The following is a 14530-nucleotide window of genomic DNA, read 5'->3' as shown; positions in this document are numbered from 1 at the left end:
AAATGCTGTCTTTCAAGGCTGAAGAGACCAAATTCACCAATAGAGGTAAGCTGTAGCTAGAATTTTAAGGAGTGGAGTAAATATGACCTTCTGGTTGTTATTAAGTGCAATTATCACCCACACCAGCTAGCAAGTCTAACAACATGTGTTGTATTATGTAGTAACTTGCATCTCAATCCTCAAGTCATTTGAATCCTCTCTTAATCTTCTTCCACTTCTAAATAGGATAGATTTGACAGGTCCATGTCCAAAGACCAGAAAGCTACTTCGTGATACATCCAACTAATATGTTGGTCATCAGAGAAGGAGCTGTCAGGAAAGAGATATATTAGGGCTATATTCCCAAGAAGGTCAGGGTCACAGCACACACTGTAGTGATTCATTGCAACCAAATCCATGTCCAAGAAGCTGAAAGTATTTTATAAAGCTTTATAAAAATAGATGAAACATAGAAGATTGAAGGCAGAAAAAGACCTCATGGTCCATCTAGTCTGCCCTTATACCATTTCCTGTATTTTATCTTAGGATGGATATATGTTTATCCCAGGCATGTTTAAATTCAGTTATTGTGGATTTACCAACCACGTCTGCTGGAAGTTTGTTCCGAGCATCTACTACTTTTTCAGTAAAATAATATTTTCTCACATTGCTTCTGATCTTTCCCCCAACTAACCTCAGATTGTGCCCCCTTGTTCTTGTGTTCACTTTCCTATTAAAAATACTTCCCTCCTGAACCTTATTTAACCCTTTAACATATTTAAATGTTTCGTGTCCCCCCCCTTTCCCTTCTGTCCTCCAGACTCTACAGATTGAGTTCATTAAGTCTTTCCTGATAAGTTTTATGCTTAAGACCTTCCACCATTTTTGTAGCCCGTCTTTGGACCCGTTCAATTTTATCAATATCTTTTTGTAGGCGAGGTCTCCAGAACTGAACACAGTATTCCAAATGTGGTCTCACCAGCGCTCTATACAGTGGGCTCACAATCTCCCTCTTCCTGCTTGTTATATCTCTAGCTATGCAGCCAAGCATTCTACTTGCTTTCCCTACCTCCTGACTGCACTGTTCACCCATTTTGAGACTGTCAGAAATCACTACCCCTAAATCCTTCTCTTCTGAAGATGAAATTTATTTATTTACTTACTTACTTACTTACTTACTTACTTACTTACTTACTTACTTACTTACTTACTTACTTACTTACTTACTTACTTACTTACTTACTTATTAGATTTGTATGCCGCCCCTCTCCGTAGACTCGGGCCGGCTCACAGCATACAATGAAACAATTCATAACAAATTTAATACATTTAAAAAACTTTTTAAAAACCCATTATTAAAACAGACATACACAGAAATATACCATACATAAATTGTATAGTTTAGTCGACAGGACCCGGAGAAGGCCAACTCTGTGGGACCTAATCGGTCGCTGGGATTCGTGCGGCAAAAGGTGGTCCCGGAGATATTCTGGTCCGATGCCATGAAGGGCTTTATAGGTCAAAACCAATACTTTGAATTGTAACCGGAAATTGATCGGCAACCAATGCAGACTGCGGAGTGTTGGTGAAATTATTCATTTTATTTCTTCAAAAACTCTGCTGTTTTAACCCCTTGAATTATACAGGGTGGAATTATACAGAACAATATAACTGCTGTCCAGGGAAAGCATACCAGAATGTAGGGGCCATTACCAACCAGGTCCCATTGATTTCTTGTGTGGGTAATGATTTATAAAAGCCACTCCTTAGATCAGTGATGGCGAACCTTTTTTTCCTCAGGTGCCCAAAGAGCATGCGCGCATGCTATTGTGCATGCCCGAGTGCCCACACCCATAACTCAATGCCTGGGGATGGCGAAAACAGCTTTCCTAGCCCCCCAGAGGCCCTCTGGAGGTCGGAAATGGCTTCTTTCCCAAGTTCTGGTGGGCTCAGTAGGCTCCTTTTTTTGCCCTCCGCCATCTCCCCTGGAGGCTCTCTGGAAGCCAAAAGCGCCCTCCCAGAGTGTGCCAAAAATCAGCTGGCCAGCACACACATACACATTGGAGCTGAGCTAGGGCAATGGCTCACGTGCCAGCAGATATGGGTCTGCGTGCCACCTGTGGCCCCCGTGTCATAGGTTCGCCATCGCTGCCTTTGATCATCTATAGGAGATGGGCAGAATATGCCTGGGAGAGTCATTCCTGGCATGTCACTTTGAATGGAGCTCAGAAACTTACTATCAACTGCAGCAAACTAAGCATAGATGGAATTTTGCAATGACAATTTATTTATTTATTTATTTATTTATTTATTTATTTATTTATTTATTTATTTATTATTTATTTATTTATTTATTTATTTGATTTGATTTGATTTGATTTGATTTGTATGCCGCCCCTCTCCGTGGACTCGGGGTGGCTAACAACAGTGATAAAAACAGCATGTAGAAATCCAATACTAAAACAGCTAAAAACCCTTGTTATAAAATCAATCATACATACATACAAACATACCATGCATAAATTGTAGAAGCCTAGGGGGAAAGAATATCTCAGTTCCCCCATGCCTGATGGCAGAGGTGGGTTTTGAGGAGCTTACGAAAGGCAAGGAGGGTGGGGGCAATTCTAATCTCTGGGGGAAGTTGGTTCCAGAGGGCCGGGGCCGCCACAGATAAGGCTCTTCCCCAGGGTCCCGCCAAACGACATTGTTTAGTTGACGGGACCCGGAGAAGGCCAACTCTGTGGGACCTAACTGGTTGCTGGGATTCATGTGGCAGAAGGCGGTCCTGGAGATAATCTGGCCCGATGCCATGAAGGGCTTTATAGATCATAACCAACACTTTGAATTGTGACAATGTTTCCTGATTATTTCTTTCACATTTTAAAAACAGAAAGGGCCCCTTCTCTTCCTTAAAAAAAAGTATTCCGTAGGGATTACCTCCTTTTTGATATTTTTTTTTTAATTCCCAGTACTTTTTATTCAAAATGCCTCTGATTTAACTATTCTCTTCCTAGTGGCAGAAGTTTGATTCTTTTGTATGCTTGCTTGCAATCCTCCTACCTAATAATCTTTGCTTACTATATTGAATTCTACCGTATAGTTTAATATTAAATGCAGTATCAGGGGTTTTCAACTCAATTGTATAGAATGTGAAGAATGTGTATTTTTGTTTTATTTTTATCATTTTCTCATGTAGGATATACGGCATCTAATTTTGTTGTACGAGTTGCAATGACAATAAACGTCCTTCCTGTCAACGACTACTTCAGCTTCAACCACAACAACGCACGAGCACACAAAAGATACAAACTTAAAGTAAACTGCTCCAAACACAACTGCAGGAAATACGACTTTAGTAACCCAGTAGTTGATACATGGAATTCACTACCTGACTCTATAGTATCATCAGCTAACCCACAAAACTTTACTCTTAAGACTATCCACTGTTGACCTAAGAAGTCAATAAGGGCCGGGCATAAGTGCACCAGAGTGCCTTCCATCCCGTTTTAATGTTTTTCTCTTACTAGTATCATGTATATAATTATTGTTATATCTTTGCATATCACCAATACGTACCTGACAAAATAAATAAAATGATAAATAAATAAAAGGAAGCTAAACTTAACTTGTTTAGGAGGCAGAAGTAAATTAGAACTACATCAGTTGGGGAGATTCTGATTGGATATTCCCACTTTATTTAAAAGTAAACATTAAAACAACTACTAGAGCTGTCATTTATGCTGCAGCCCAGAATGAAGCAAGTAGGATGCTTAACCTACCTTACTCTTATAGTTCTTAAAGTAATACCCACAGGTGGGGGGATCCACTAAGGATTTACTACGGGTTTCCCAAGGGCATTTCCTTTATACATTCTCCAAACATCAACAGCACGTGGTTCTTTTATCAGGACAACCCAACATCATAAAAACATCCCAATTCTCTTACTGATTGAGAGTTCTGCATCTGTGTGTTATACAGGCATCCTGGCCAAGTACCTACAAATCCAGTTACCACCTGCTCAATTTTCACCTTCTCGGCTCAAAAACATTGCAGAGCAACAAACCTGCTCTCTCCTGTGACCTTGGCCAAGGAGATCCCCCCCCACCCGTTGAAGTGGAACTGCTAGCGCTAGTTCAGTAGTTCAAATCTCACCACCTGCTCAAGGTGGATACTCAGTCTTTTTCTGCCGTCAATTTTCTATGTTCAGAGGGGGCTGTAAAAAGCACTATGAAGCAGTATATAAGTCTAAGATAGATAGATAGACAGACAGACAGACAGACAGACAGACAGACAGACAGACAGATCTGTATGCCACCCTTCTCCAAGGACTCGGGCAGGCTCACAGCATATAACAATACAGTACAATGGCAAATCTAATTAAATTTAAAATTGCAACCTAAAAAACAATCATACCAGTTCAATCCTACAACCTATATCTCATTTTGTTGGCCAGGGGTGGGTTGATTGATTGATTGATTGATTGATGATTTGATTTATAAGCTGCCCCTCTCCGAAGACGGGGGGGGGGGGTCTGCTTACAACATATAATAGCTATTACAGCTACAGTGGTACCTCGAGATACGAGTTTAATTCGTTCCGGACCTGGGCTCTTAAGTCGAGCAGCTCTTATCTCGAACGACTTTTCCCCATAGGAATTAATGTAAATAATTTTAATTGGTTCCAGCCCTCAAAAAACTCACAAAGTTAGTCTAAATTATGCAGAAAGACATGTTTTTAATGAAGAAATGTACATGTACATATAAATGAATAATGAAGTTTCTTTCACTTAACTTGTAAACTTTCTTAAACTTTTAAATTTACATATGTTCAACTTCTCTGCCACCCAATCCTGTAGGACAGAGGTCCCCAACCCTTTTTGCACCAGGGACCGGCTTTAAGCGATCAAGAGAGGAATGGGTGAATGAATGGACGGAGGGTGGGAAGGAAGGAAGGAAAGAGGGAAGGGACAGAAACAGAGGAAGGAAGCAAGGAAACTTATGAAAGGGGAGAGTAAGAGAGGAATGAGTGAAGGGAGGGAGGGAAGAAGGTGGGAAGGAGAAAGAAAAGAAGAAATAGAGGAAGGGAAGGTAAAAGAGAGAAAGAAAAAGAGCAAGAAAGAAAGAGAAAGAAAGAAAGGGGGAAGGGACAGGAACAGAGGAAGGAAGCAAGGAAACTTATGAAAGGGGAGAGTAAGAGAGGAATGAGTGAAGGGAGGGAGGGAGGGAAGAAGGTGGGAAGGAGAAAGAAAAGAAGAAATAGAGGAAGGGAAGGTAAAAGAGAGAAAGAAAAAGAGCAAGAAAGAAAGCTGCAAGCACCCCCCCGAGCCCCCCAGGCCGGCTGCAACCTTTTAAAACACGCGCGCCGCTTCGCAGCTGTCTCCTGAAGCCGAACACGGAAGTTAGCGTTTGGCTTCAGGAGACAGCTCCTTGGCGCTTGTATCTCGAATTTGGGCTTGTAAGTAGAACAAAAATATCTCTCCCCTCCCAGCTCTTATCTCGAGTTGCTCTTAAGTAGAGCAGCTCTTATGTCGGGGTTCCACTGTACTACTATTGCCCTATCGAGTAGGATTTTATATTTTTTAAGTCATTTTGAAGCCCACCCAAAACGAAGAGGAACAAACGAGGAAAGTGAAGACGAGGAGAGCAAGCCCCCTTTCTGCGATTTTTTTTTTGGTAAAAAAGGTTCGATTTTTTAAAAATTAATTTTATTATTATTAATTATATTAATTATTAATTATATTTAATATTTTTATTATTTTAAAGGCACAAAGGGTGCCCGGAGCTAAAACGTGCAACAGGCGCGCGCGCACACACACATTACACACACACCACACACAGAGCGCTTCATATCCCCGAATCTCTCTCTGTCTCTCTCACCTTTGGTGACTCTTTTGGCTTCGTTGTAGCCTTTCCACAGGTAGCTTTTCATATCCGGAGGCGGAGTGGAGGGCTGCTGATGCTGCGGAGACACCGTGCAGTAAGGCTTCGCTTTTAAGCCGCCGCCGCTGCCGCCAGAAAGCCCGGCGGAGAGGTCAGGAAAAGGGAGAGCCGCCGCCGCAGCAGCAGCCGTCCTGGCCGCGTTGTCTTTCCCCGCCGCTCTGAGGAGGACCCTGAAGGGACTAGCAGCCGACCCCGCCATGGCCAGCGCGCCGAAAAGCTTCCAAGCGCCTTCGAGGCAGGAACGTCGGGCAGCCCGCGCGCCGGAGTTCTTCTCCCTCTCGCACGCTTTGCAAAGCGCCGCCGGCTGAAGTCACTTCCTCGGGCCCCGCCTCCTCCGGCTTGGCCGGGCTCGCAGAAGACAATCCTGAGAGAATCTGGGCACCGTGGGTGGCTTTGGCCTAGAACTCCGCCTCCCCCAGCGCACACATAGCAATGGCCCTCAAGGTTTATACTGTATAGGATGGAATGGAACGGAATGGAATAGAATAGAACAATAATAACAACAGTTGTTGTTGTTGTTGTTGTTATTATTATTATTAATTAGATTTGTATGCCGCCACTCTCTAGAGACTCGGAGCGTCCAAGAATAGAATAGAATTATTTCTTGGCCAAGTGTGATTGGACACACAAGGAATTCGTCATAGAATAGAATAGAATAGATTGTGTGACAAGACACACAAGGAATTTGTAATTAGAATAGAATAGAATTCTTTATTGGCCAAGTGTGATTGGACACACAAGGAATTTGTCATTGGTGCATATGCTCTCAGTGTACATAAAGGAAAAATATATACTGCTTAAAAAAATAAAAGGGAACACAAAGAACACATCCTAGATCTGAATGAATGAAATATTCTCATTGAATATTTCATTTGCACAACTATTCAATTTGCACAATAGCATGTGAAATTGATTCTCAATCAGTGTTGCTTCCTAAGTGGACAGTTTGATTTGACAGAAGTTTGATTTACTTGGGGTTATATTCTGTTTGTTTCTTGTTTGTTTGATATGTTTATTTGTTTATTTATTTATTCATTTATTCATTCATTTGTTTGTTTATTTATTTATTATGATGCCCTTCTCCTTAGACTCAGCGTGGCTTGCAGCATGTTAGCAATAGCACTTTTTAATAGCCAGCCTATTGCCCCCACAATCCTGGTCCTCATTTTACCCACCTCGGAAGGATGGAAGGCTGTCAACCTTGAACCAGTGATGAGATTTGAACCGTTGACCTACAGTTGACCTATGCTGGCTGGGGAATTCTGGGAGTTGAAGTCCAGATATCTTCATATTGCAAAGGTTGGGAAACACTGACCTAAGACACTACACCCAAATCACAATACTGTTATCAAAATACTGTATCGCATTACAGAATAGTTTCGGTACCATAGTGTCTGCTGAGAAATAATACAAAGTGGCACATGCAAATGATTGATGAACAAACATGAGAAGGTTAAAATGTATTGAATTAGTTATATAGCATGAACAGCTGCATAGGCCACAGCACAGTTGGGCAATCACAGCAGAATGAGATGATCAGACGATCCACTTTGGATTCTGTTTGCTGTGTAAAAAATGCCTCCTGAAGCTACTCTTCGGTTACAATAAAAGTGAAAAGGGTAACTTAGTGACCAGTCCTTGCATTTAAACCTTCACAGGCGTTTTAAGCAAAAGAAAATTGAAGTGCAATCATAAGCATAGTTGTGATTGCAGGATCCCATCTGAGTGCGTCATCTGGAACAGAAGTTTAACTTTCTAAGGTTTCGTGCTGGTGTTGGAGCCTCTCTCTCTTTAAGTTGTATTTATATGGTAGCGTGCTGTGCGTTGTTTTTAGTTAATTGGAGTGTTGATGGCCAGCTGTTAACAACTACAAGGGTCACCAGAAAGTAATGCACCACATTTTTATTCAACAATTATTTATTGAACACAATGAAACTTACACACAAGAAAGAATGATGTCTCTTCTACATTCCGTATTTTTCCATGTAATCTCCCTCTGTTCTATGGCCTTCCTCCAGTGAGACACAAGGGCGTATATGCCCTGTCGGTATCACTCCTTGTGCTAATGGCCTCACCTTCTGCTCTTCTGTTCTGTTCTTTTAATGGCCTCACCCTTTGTGCCCAGCGGCTAACAGTACATCTGTCGACTGCAGATTCTCCTAAACTGTACACAAACATTGGTGAATATTCCCAATTACAGTATTTTCTTTCTCCAGTGAGAAATTCAATGATGACACACTGCTTGTAACATACATCACTTACAGATACCATTTCGAAACACTGCTGCAGCTACGCTATCTGTCTGAAGAAATGCAAAATTTACACACGCACTCCTGACAATTCGAATAATGTATATCTAAAGTTTCACATTTGTACCATTACTGTAGGCTGAGAAAAAAAATATGGTTTTTATTTTTATGTGTCCAAATATCTGGACTGAAAAAATATCTGGACTGAAAAAAATAAATAGCAACGGATGTTATTTTCAGATCTCAGTATAACTATAGTTTTAAAATAATTATGATGTTTTCATAATAGATAGACAGAAAACTGAAATTCATATGTAGAAATTAAACATACTGTACTGCACCTCTACCATTGTAACATTTTTACCTCTTAGCCAACAAAGCCATGCAGCTGAGTATGACTTCTCAAAAATATGTTTTCTTGTGCCCAGCATGGTTTACTCATAGATAAACATACTCTATGTAAGATTTTATCCTTAATCCGATACGCCAACATAAATTTAGTACTTATTTATTTTATAAAATTTACCATAGCATAGGGTAACTCTAGGCAGACTTATCAATCCAACTTCAATATACAGCAGTGTGGAAATGAAGAAATTTAATGTATATAATTATTTGTTAGATTTTTAGTTCATTACAATCTTAGGGCTCTTTGGTGGTTTACAATATATTTTGTCATTGGCAACAGATCTCCTGTGAAGTCAGGTGCTTAGCTGAACTCTATTCTAGAAAACCAAAATGCTGTGCCAACAGATTTACAGATGTCATGCTTCTTAGCATACTTTTCAGGTCAAATGGTAAAACATAGCAAATCTATTGCTATAAATGGTTCCAACCTTACAAGGACTATTAATCATCTGTAAGAGTTGTTACAGTTAACATACACAATCATATCTAATAATCTTGGTTGCAAATCACATATCCCAAAGTATTCCAATCTTTTTTCGCTGAGGATAGAATTAGAATTGTGCATTAGCTGCATAAATAGCCCTTAATGGAAAAAGAGACATAATTGTAACATAATTTTCTTCCAGAAAATATACCACTAAATTAGAAAAAAGATACAGCTAGTTAGAACAGGTTGTTCCAAGTATGTTTTAAATAGTGTCATATACCAGGCAAATAACTGTCAATGCCAGAAGAGGCACAGAGTTCTAGGAGTAATTTCCCTCCACAAATTAAACCACTTAATTATTCTCCTTGGAAGAGAAACTGAACCAAACAAAGATTAATGGCGAATACATAAAATGTGAAGAGGGGGGGAAATCATAAATGGGCTGTTTGCCCATTACTTTATGTATTCTTTTTTCTCTGCTGTTCTTCCCCTTTCCCATTTTTTCCCATTTATCTACAAATGCAAATGATTCAGGATATAAGTAGTCAGCCTACCATATCTGAATCACAGAAAATTCAGATGCTGGTTGGAAAGCAAAAAGAGACACTGAAAATTCTGTGTTTCCCTCTAGTGAAATAATGATCATTCCACATGCACCTGATTGCAAACAGGGGTGAAATCCAGCAGGTTCTGCAGAAGTGGTGGTGGAAATTTTGAGTAGTTCGGAGAACCGGCAAATACCACCTCTAGCTGGCCTGAGAGTCGGGTGGCAATGGAGATTTTGCAGTATCCTTCCTCTGCCACGCCCATAGAACCAATAGTTTAAAAAATTGGATTTTACCACTGCTGGTAAAGGGGCAATATATTATTCACACAACACCATCAGTATGCATTATGCATGAACCAAACAGTATACACGCAGTACATGCATGAAATGTTCAGTATTATCTTTCATCTCCCATTTCCTCCTTCTGTTGAGACAAAGCCTACCGCATCTTCCAACTATCCTGCCCTTTCAATAGATTTGGGATTCTAAATACCTTTATGGTCTGAGTCAGAGGGCATGTTCTCTCCAGTAATCTTTAATTCTCCTTAATACACCTACTGTGAGTATCTTCTTCCATTGACAATGTGTAGCAGAATCTATGTCAGCTTTATGGCTCCACCTAATGGGCATGTGATAACTCTAGGATGCATAGTTTGCAAAAATGCAGTTATATTCTCAGTCAAATTCTCCCTATTTTTTTTTAACCAAGAAAATAACTGATGAAAAATTAACAATATTTCATAACAGAGATCCACCTGTCTACACTGGAGCTAGTGTAAACTACCAAGACACTTTAATATTTGGCACTGCAAAAAATAAGATAGATAGGAAAATATTGTACACAGCATACTGAACCATGAGTACCGTATATTCTGAAGCCTAGGAGTTTAGTTTTCCTACATAGCACAAATTGTAACAGAAGGGGCACAGCTCTAAAATATTCTTAGATGAACCATTGGAATTATTAATACAGCTCACCTGAATTCAGAGAGAATATGGTGGCACCTTTTCAGGCAGGGAAATTTTATTAAAAGCTGTACGGTTTTAATAGCTCACTTCATCAGATACACTAAATGGATAAACCAATACACACACACACACACAGGATTTAAATCAGGAAGAGCTAGTGACAGAAAAGAGAAAAAGAGAATGTTTATTTAAATGCAGATTATATCAAGCACTCTTATCAATTAACAATGGTAATTTGTGCTTTTTAAAATCTTCCGAGATAGTCTTAATCTGTTGATGCACTAGCAACTCAGCAGTCTCTAGTTTGATTGTGCTGGTAATTTTGTTTTCCTCAGAAGCTATTTTGGAATCTGGAAAATTAAAATGGTCTGTCATTTTTCCTTGTTTGAGTGCTGATGTCAAATCTATGTACATTAATTATTAATTATTACATTACATTTATTATTATTATTATTATTATTATTATTATTATTATTTTGCATGAAATCCAGTTTCCTTCTCCTACGTAGATACCTATGTAGAATTGCTAGCAGATATTGGCATATATCACAATTATTTATTTATGTATTTATTTATTTATTAGATTTGTATGCCGCCCCTCTCTGTAGACTCGGGGCGGCTAACAAAAATAATAAAACAACATATAACAAATCTAATATTTAAAATAACTAAAAACCCTTATTAAAAACCAAACATACACACAAATATACCATGCATAAATAGTATAGGCCTGGGGGGAAGGAATATCTCAATTCCCCCATGCCTGACGACAGAGTTGGGTTTTAAGGAGCTTACGAAAGGCAAGGAGGCTGGGGGCAATTCTGATCTCTGGGGGGGAGCTGATTCCAGAGGGTCAGGGCCGCCACAGAGAAGGCTCTTCCCCTGGGTCCCGCCAAACGACATTGTTTAGTCGACGGGACCCGGAGAAGGGCAACTCAGTGGGACCTAACTGGTCGCTGGGATTCGTGCAGCACAAGGCGGTCTTAGAGCAGAGCTGGGCATTTTATGGCCCTGGGCCACATTCAGCCATTTCGCTGTCCCAAATATTAAGTCAATTGTTTTGAATGCATCTGTTATTTGTTTTTCAATTTACGTATGTGCATTTTTGTGCATCTATGCACCTCCATAGCCCTTTTGGTTTAGCCCTCCACAGATGGGAAAATTAATTGCCCATCCCTGTATTATGGGTAGAGCATGTTCAGTATCATTATGTAGTGTGGTATATTTTATAGCACTGTGTGCAAAACCAGCTAACTGTGATTTAATCAACACAATATAGCTTGTGAATACTGTATGTTTTGTCACTTTGAATGAAGGATATTTAGAAATTGTATACAGTAAGAGCAGTATTAATCATTGCTGTATATCAAAAAATAACTTGGAAGATATGCATTCGTCCTTGAAAAAAGACAAGACAATTTATTTACTCTCTGTGTATCTGTATAGATTGTGCGAGTCTTCGGAGAGGGGCGGCATACAAATCTAAATAATAAATAAATAATAAATAAATAAAATATTATTTAAATACTGTTTTGGAATAAATCATAATTCTTTGGGTTGGCGCATTGCTCACTATGTCCAACATTAGGCATCAGTATTGCAAAGCCCCAGGATAACTTAAAAACTCTTTTACAAAATGCTAATTTGTAAAGTGTTTAAGTATTACAAAAGGAATATATTGAATTTATACATTACTAGCTTCATATATACAATTTATTTAATTTAAATTATTAAATGTACTTATAGTTTATAATGCATAAAATATTTGCAGCCAAAATGATGACATAATTAATTGTTTATACTTCCTTTCTAAGCAGGACATTAAAGATTTTTATTAATAATATCTCTACTTAGCAAATACGTACTATTATGCAAGCAAATATTTAGAAACACGAAACACAGATAATGCAATCTGCCTAAAACAACATGCACTTCCTGTTTTAGTATGAAGAAACATAACTAAATGTTACTTCATATACTGTATATTATCTTAGAAAACATTTTCTTTTTTTTCAGATTCACTCATACGTTTGGTTGAATGCATATATCACATTAAGCCATAGTTTGCTGAATAGACCATAGTAAGTTTAAACAAGTAAGTAAACAAGTAAGTTTCTATGTTTCTAAATTACTTCATTCTAAACATGCCTTCCTCGCACATTGCAAGAATAGAAACTTATGCATGAATATATAAGCCAGGAAAACACTGATAGGCTGCTGCCAGAACTGGCCTAAATAGTACAGAAGTACCAGTTAGCTTCATTTAGGGAAGAAAGTAGGGAGAGGCTGTCAAGTTCTATATAACCTACACAGATATAAAGCAGTACGATGCAGAATGATGCATTCTCTAAACCAGCGGTTTGCAACCTTTTTGGCAACAGAGGCCAGTTTCACAGAAGACAGTTTTTCCATAGACCAGGAGGGGGCATGGTTTCAGTTTTGCAAGCTTGCCCACTGTTCACCTCCAGCTGTGTGATCTAGTTCCTAACAGGCCACAGACTGATCGTGGTCCATGGCTGGAGGGTTGGAGACCTCTGCTCTAAATCAATGTTTTTCAACCTTGGCAACTTTAAGATGAGTGAATTTCAACTCCTAGAATTCCCTACAAAAGGAATTATAGAATTATGAGAACTGAATTCACCTATCTAAAAATTGTTGAGAAACATGCTCTAAACCCATTGAGTATAAGGTCCTGCCATGTTTCAAAGAAATGTGCAACTATATTATAAGAAAATGTAGATAAACTGGAACAGGTGCAATGGGTGATCTGGGGATTGAAACCATAGCCTTTAAAAAAAAAAGACTGAGAGAACCTGTTATGTTTTACCTTAAAATGAGAAGATTGTTGGCACTTTGAAGAATCAGAAGGAATGTGAAACTCTGTGGTCAAAGAGCAAGTTTTCATAATGAACGTGGAATAACAATCTAACAAACTGCAGGTAGGCATAGCCCAGATGAATATTAGTAAAAAGTAACCACTTTTAAGAGGAGTTTGACTATAGAACCAAATACAGTACCAATATGCAATTTTGTTCACTGGGTAACTTTAAGCAGAGACTGTATTAGAGCTTTTATTAAAGATAGTTTAATTTGGATTCCAAAATTGAAAAGGGGTGTACTTTCTCAACTCTGAATTGAAAGGAAATGGTGGATTTATGTTTTTTCACACAGGTTTCTTATGTTTAAACTTGTTGTTTTGCTGTATGCAACTTACGTTCATAGGAAGAAAAAGACAATCAGGGTGATTATATGCTAATAAAGGTAGCACCGCTCTGTTTAAAAGATGTGGAAAGAGAGAAGTCTGCATTCATGGCTTGTATAACACTTTATACCAGATAACATAAATTTATAGAATTATTTAAAAATGCAGGTTGCAATTTGCCCATTTAGCTAGCAAGAATCTTCCTGGGTACACCGAAGCTTAACTAAAGAAGCTATTTGGTAATTGATAAAGTATACTGAATTGATGTGTAAATACTATTATATGCAACTTTGCAAATTTATACTTAATTTTGAAATCTTCAATCTATGACTAAATCTTATCAATGTCTACGATACAAATAAGATTTTTAATAATATATACTGGTAGTTAGAATACTCATTTTAGAGGTATGGACAAGTGGATATTTTTCACTGAAATTCAAGAGATGGGTTCTTTCTTTTCCACCAAACTAAATCAGTGAGTTATGACACTATGTATATTTAAATAAAATTGATGGGATAAAACAGTCCAAATTATAAATGAAAATACTGTAATGCTTTGTGTTCAGAGAAAAGGAGAAAGATATCTAAGGAATACATCTACTGTGTTAATATCTCATACTCTTCCATATTTCCAAACCAGGTTTTTATTTTTTAAAAAATGCCTTGCCTCAGATATGGATATCATCTTCAATTTGTAATCCAGGAACAATGTGGCCTGATGCAATTGACGTCATTATCTTTTCCACATCTAGAAGCAGAGTGTTTGCTCTCAATGGGGTAATAGGATGTGTTGGAAGATGCACTGACT

General features: G+C 38.6%; 1 protein-coding gene across 2 annotated transcripts in view; it reads right to left on the bottom strand.

Moving 5' to 3' along the window:
• Nucleotides 1-6220, bottom strand: part of NT5DC3 (5'-nucleotidase domain containing 3) — a 44019-nt gene extending 37799 nt beyond the window's left edge. The window contains exon 1 of one of the 2 annotated variants that reach the window (XM_070754841.1): nt 5856-6220. In XM_070754841.1, coding sequence (XP_070610942.1) covers nt 5856-6117 — 262 coding nt within the window. In that variant the 5' untranslated portion in view covers nt 6118-6220. The remainder of the gene's footprint in view (nt 1-5855) is intronic. The other variant, XM_070754842.1, reaches the window with a different exon arrangement.
• Nucleotides 6221-14530: the final 8310 nt, after the last annotated feature.

This window comes from Erythrolamprus reginae, chromosome 6 (assembly GCF_031021105.1).
Source record: "Erythrolamprus reginae isolate rEryReg1 chromosome 6, rEryReg1.hap1, whole genome shotgun sequence".
Lineage (NCBI taxonomy): Eukaryota > Metazoa > Chordata > Lepidosauria > Squamata > Dipsadidae > Erythrolamprus > Erythrolamprus reginae.
The sequence above is the reverse complement of the archived record's forward strand: the minus strand, read 5'-3'. Positions and strand labels throughout refer to the sequence as shown.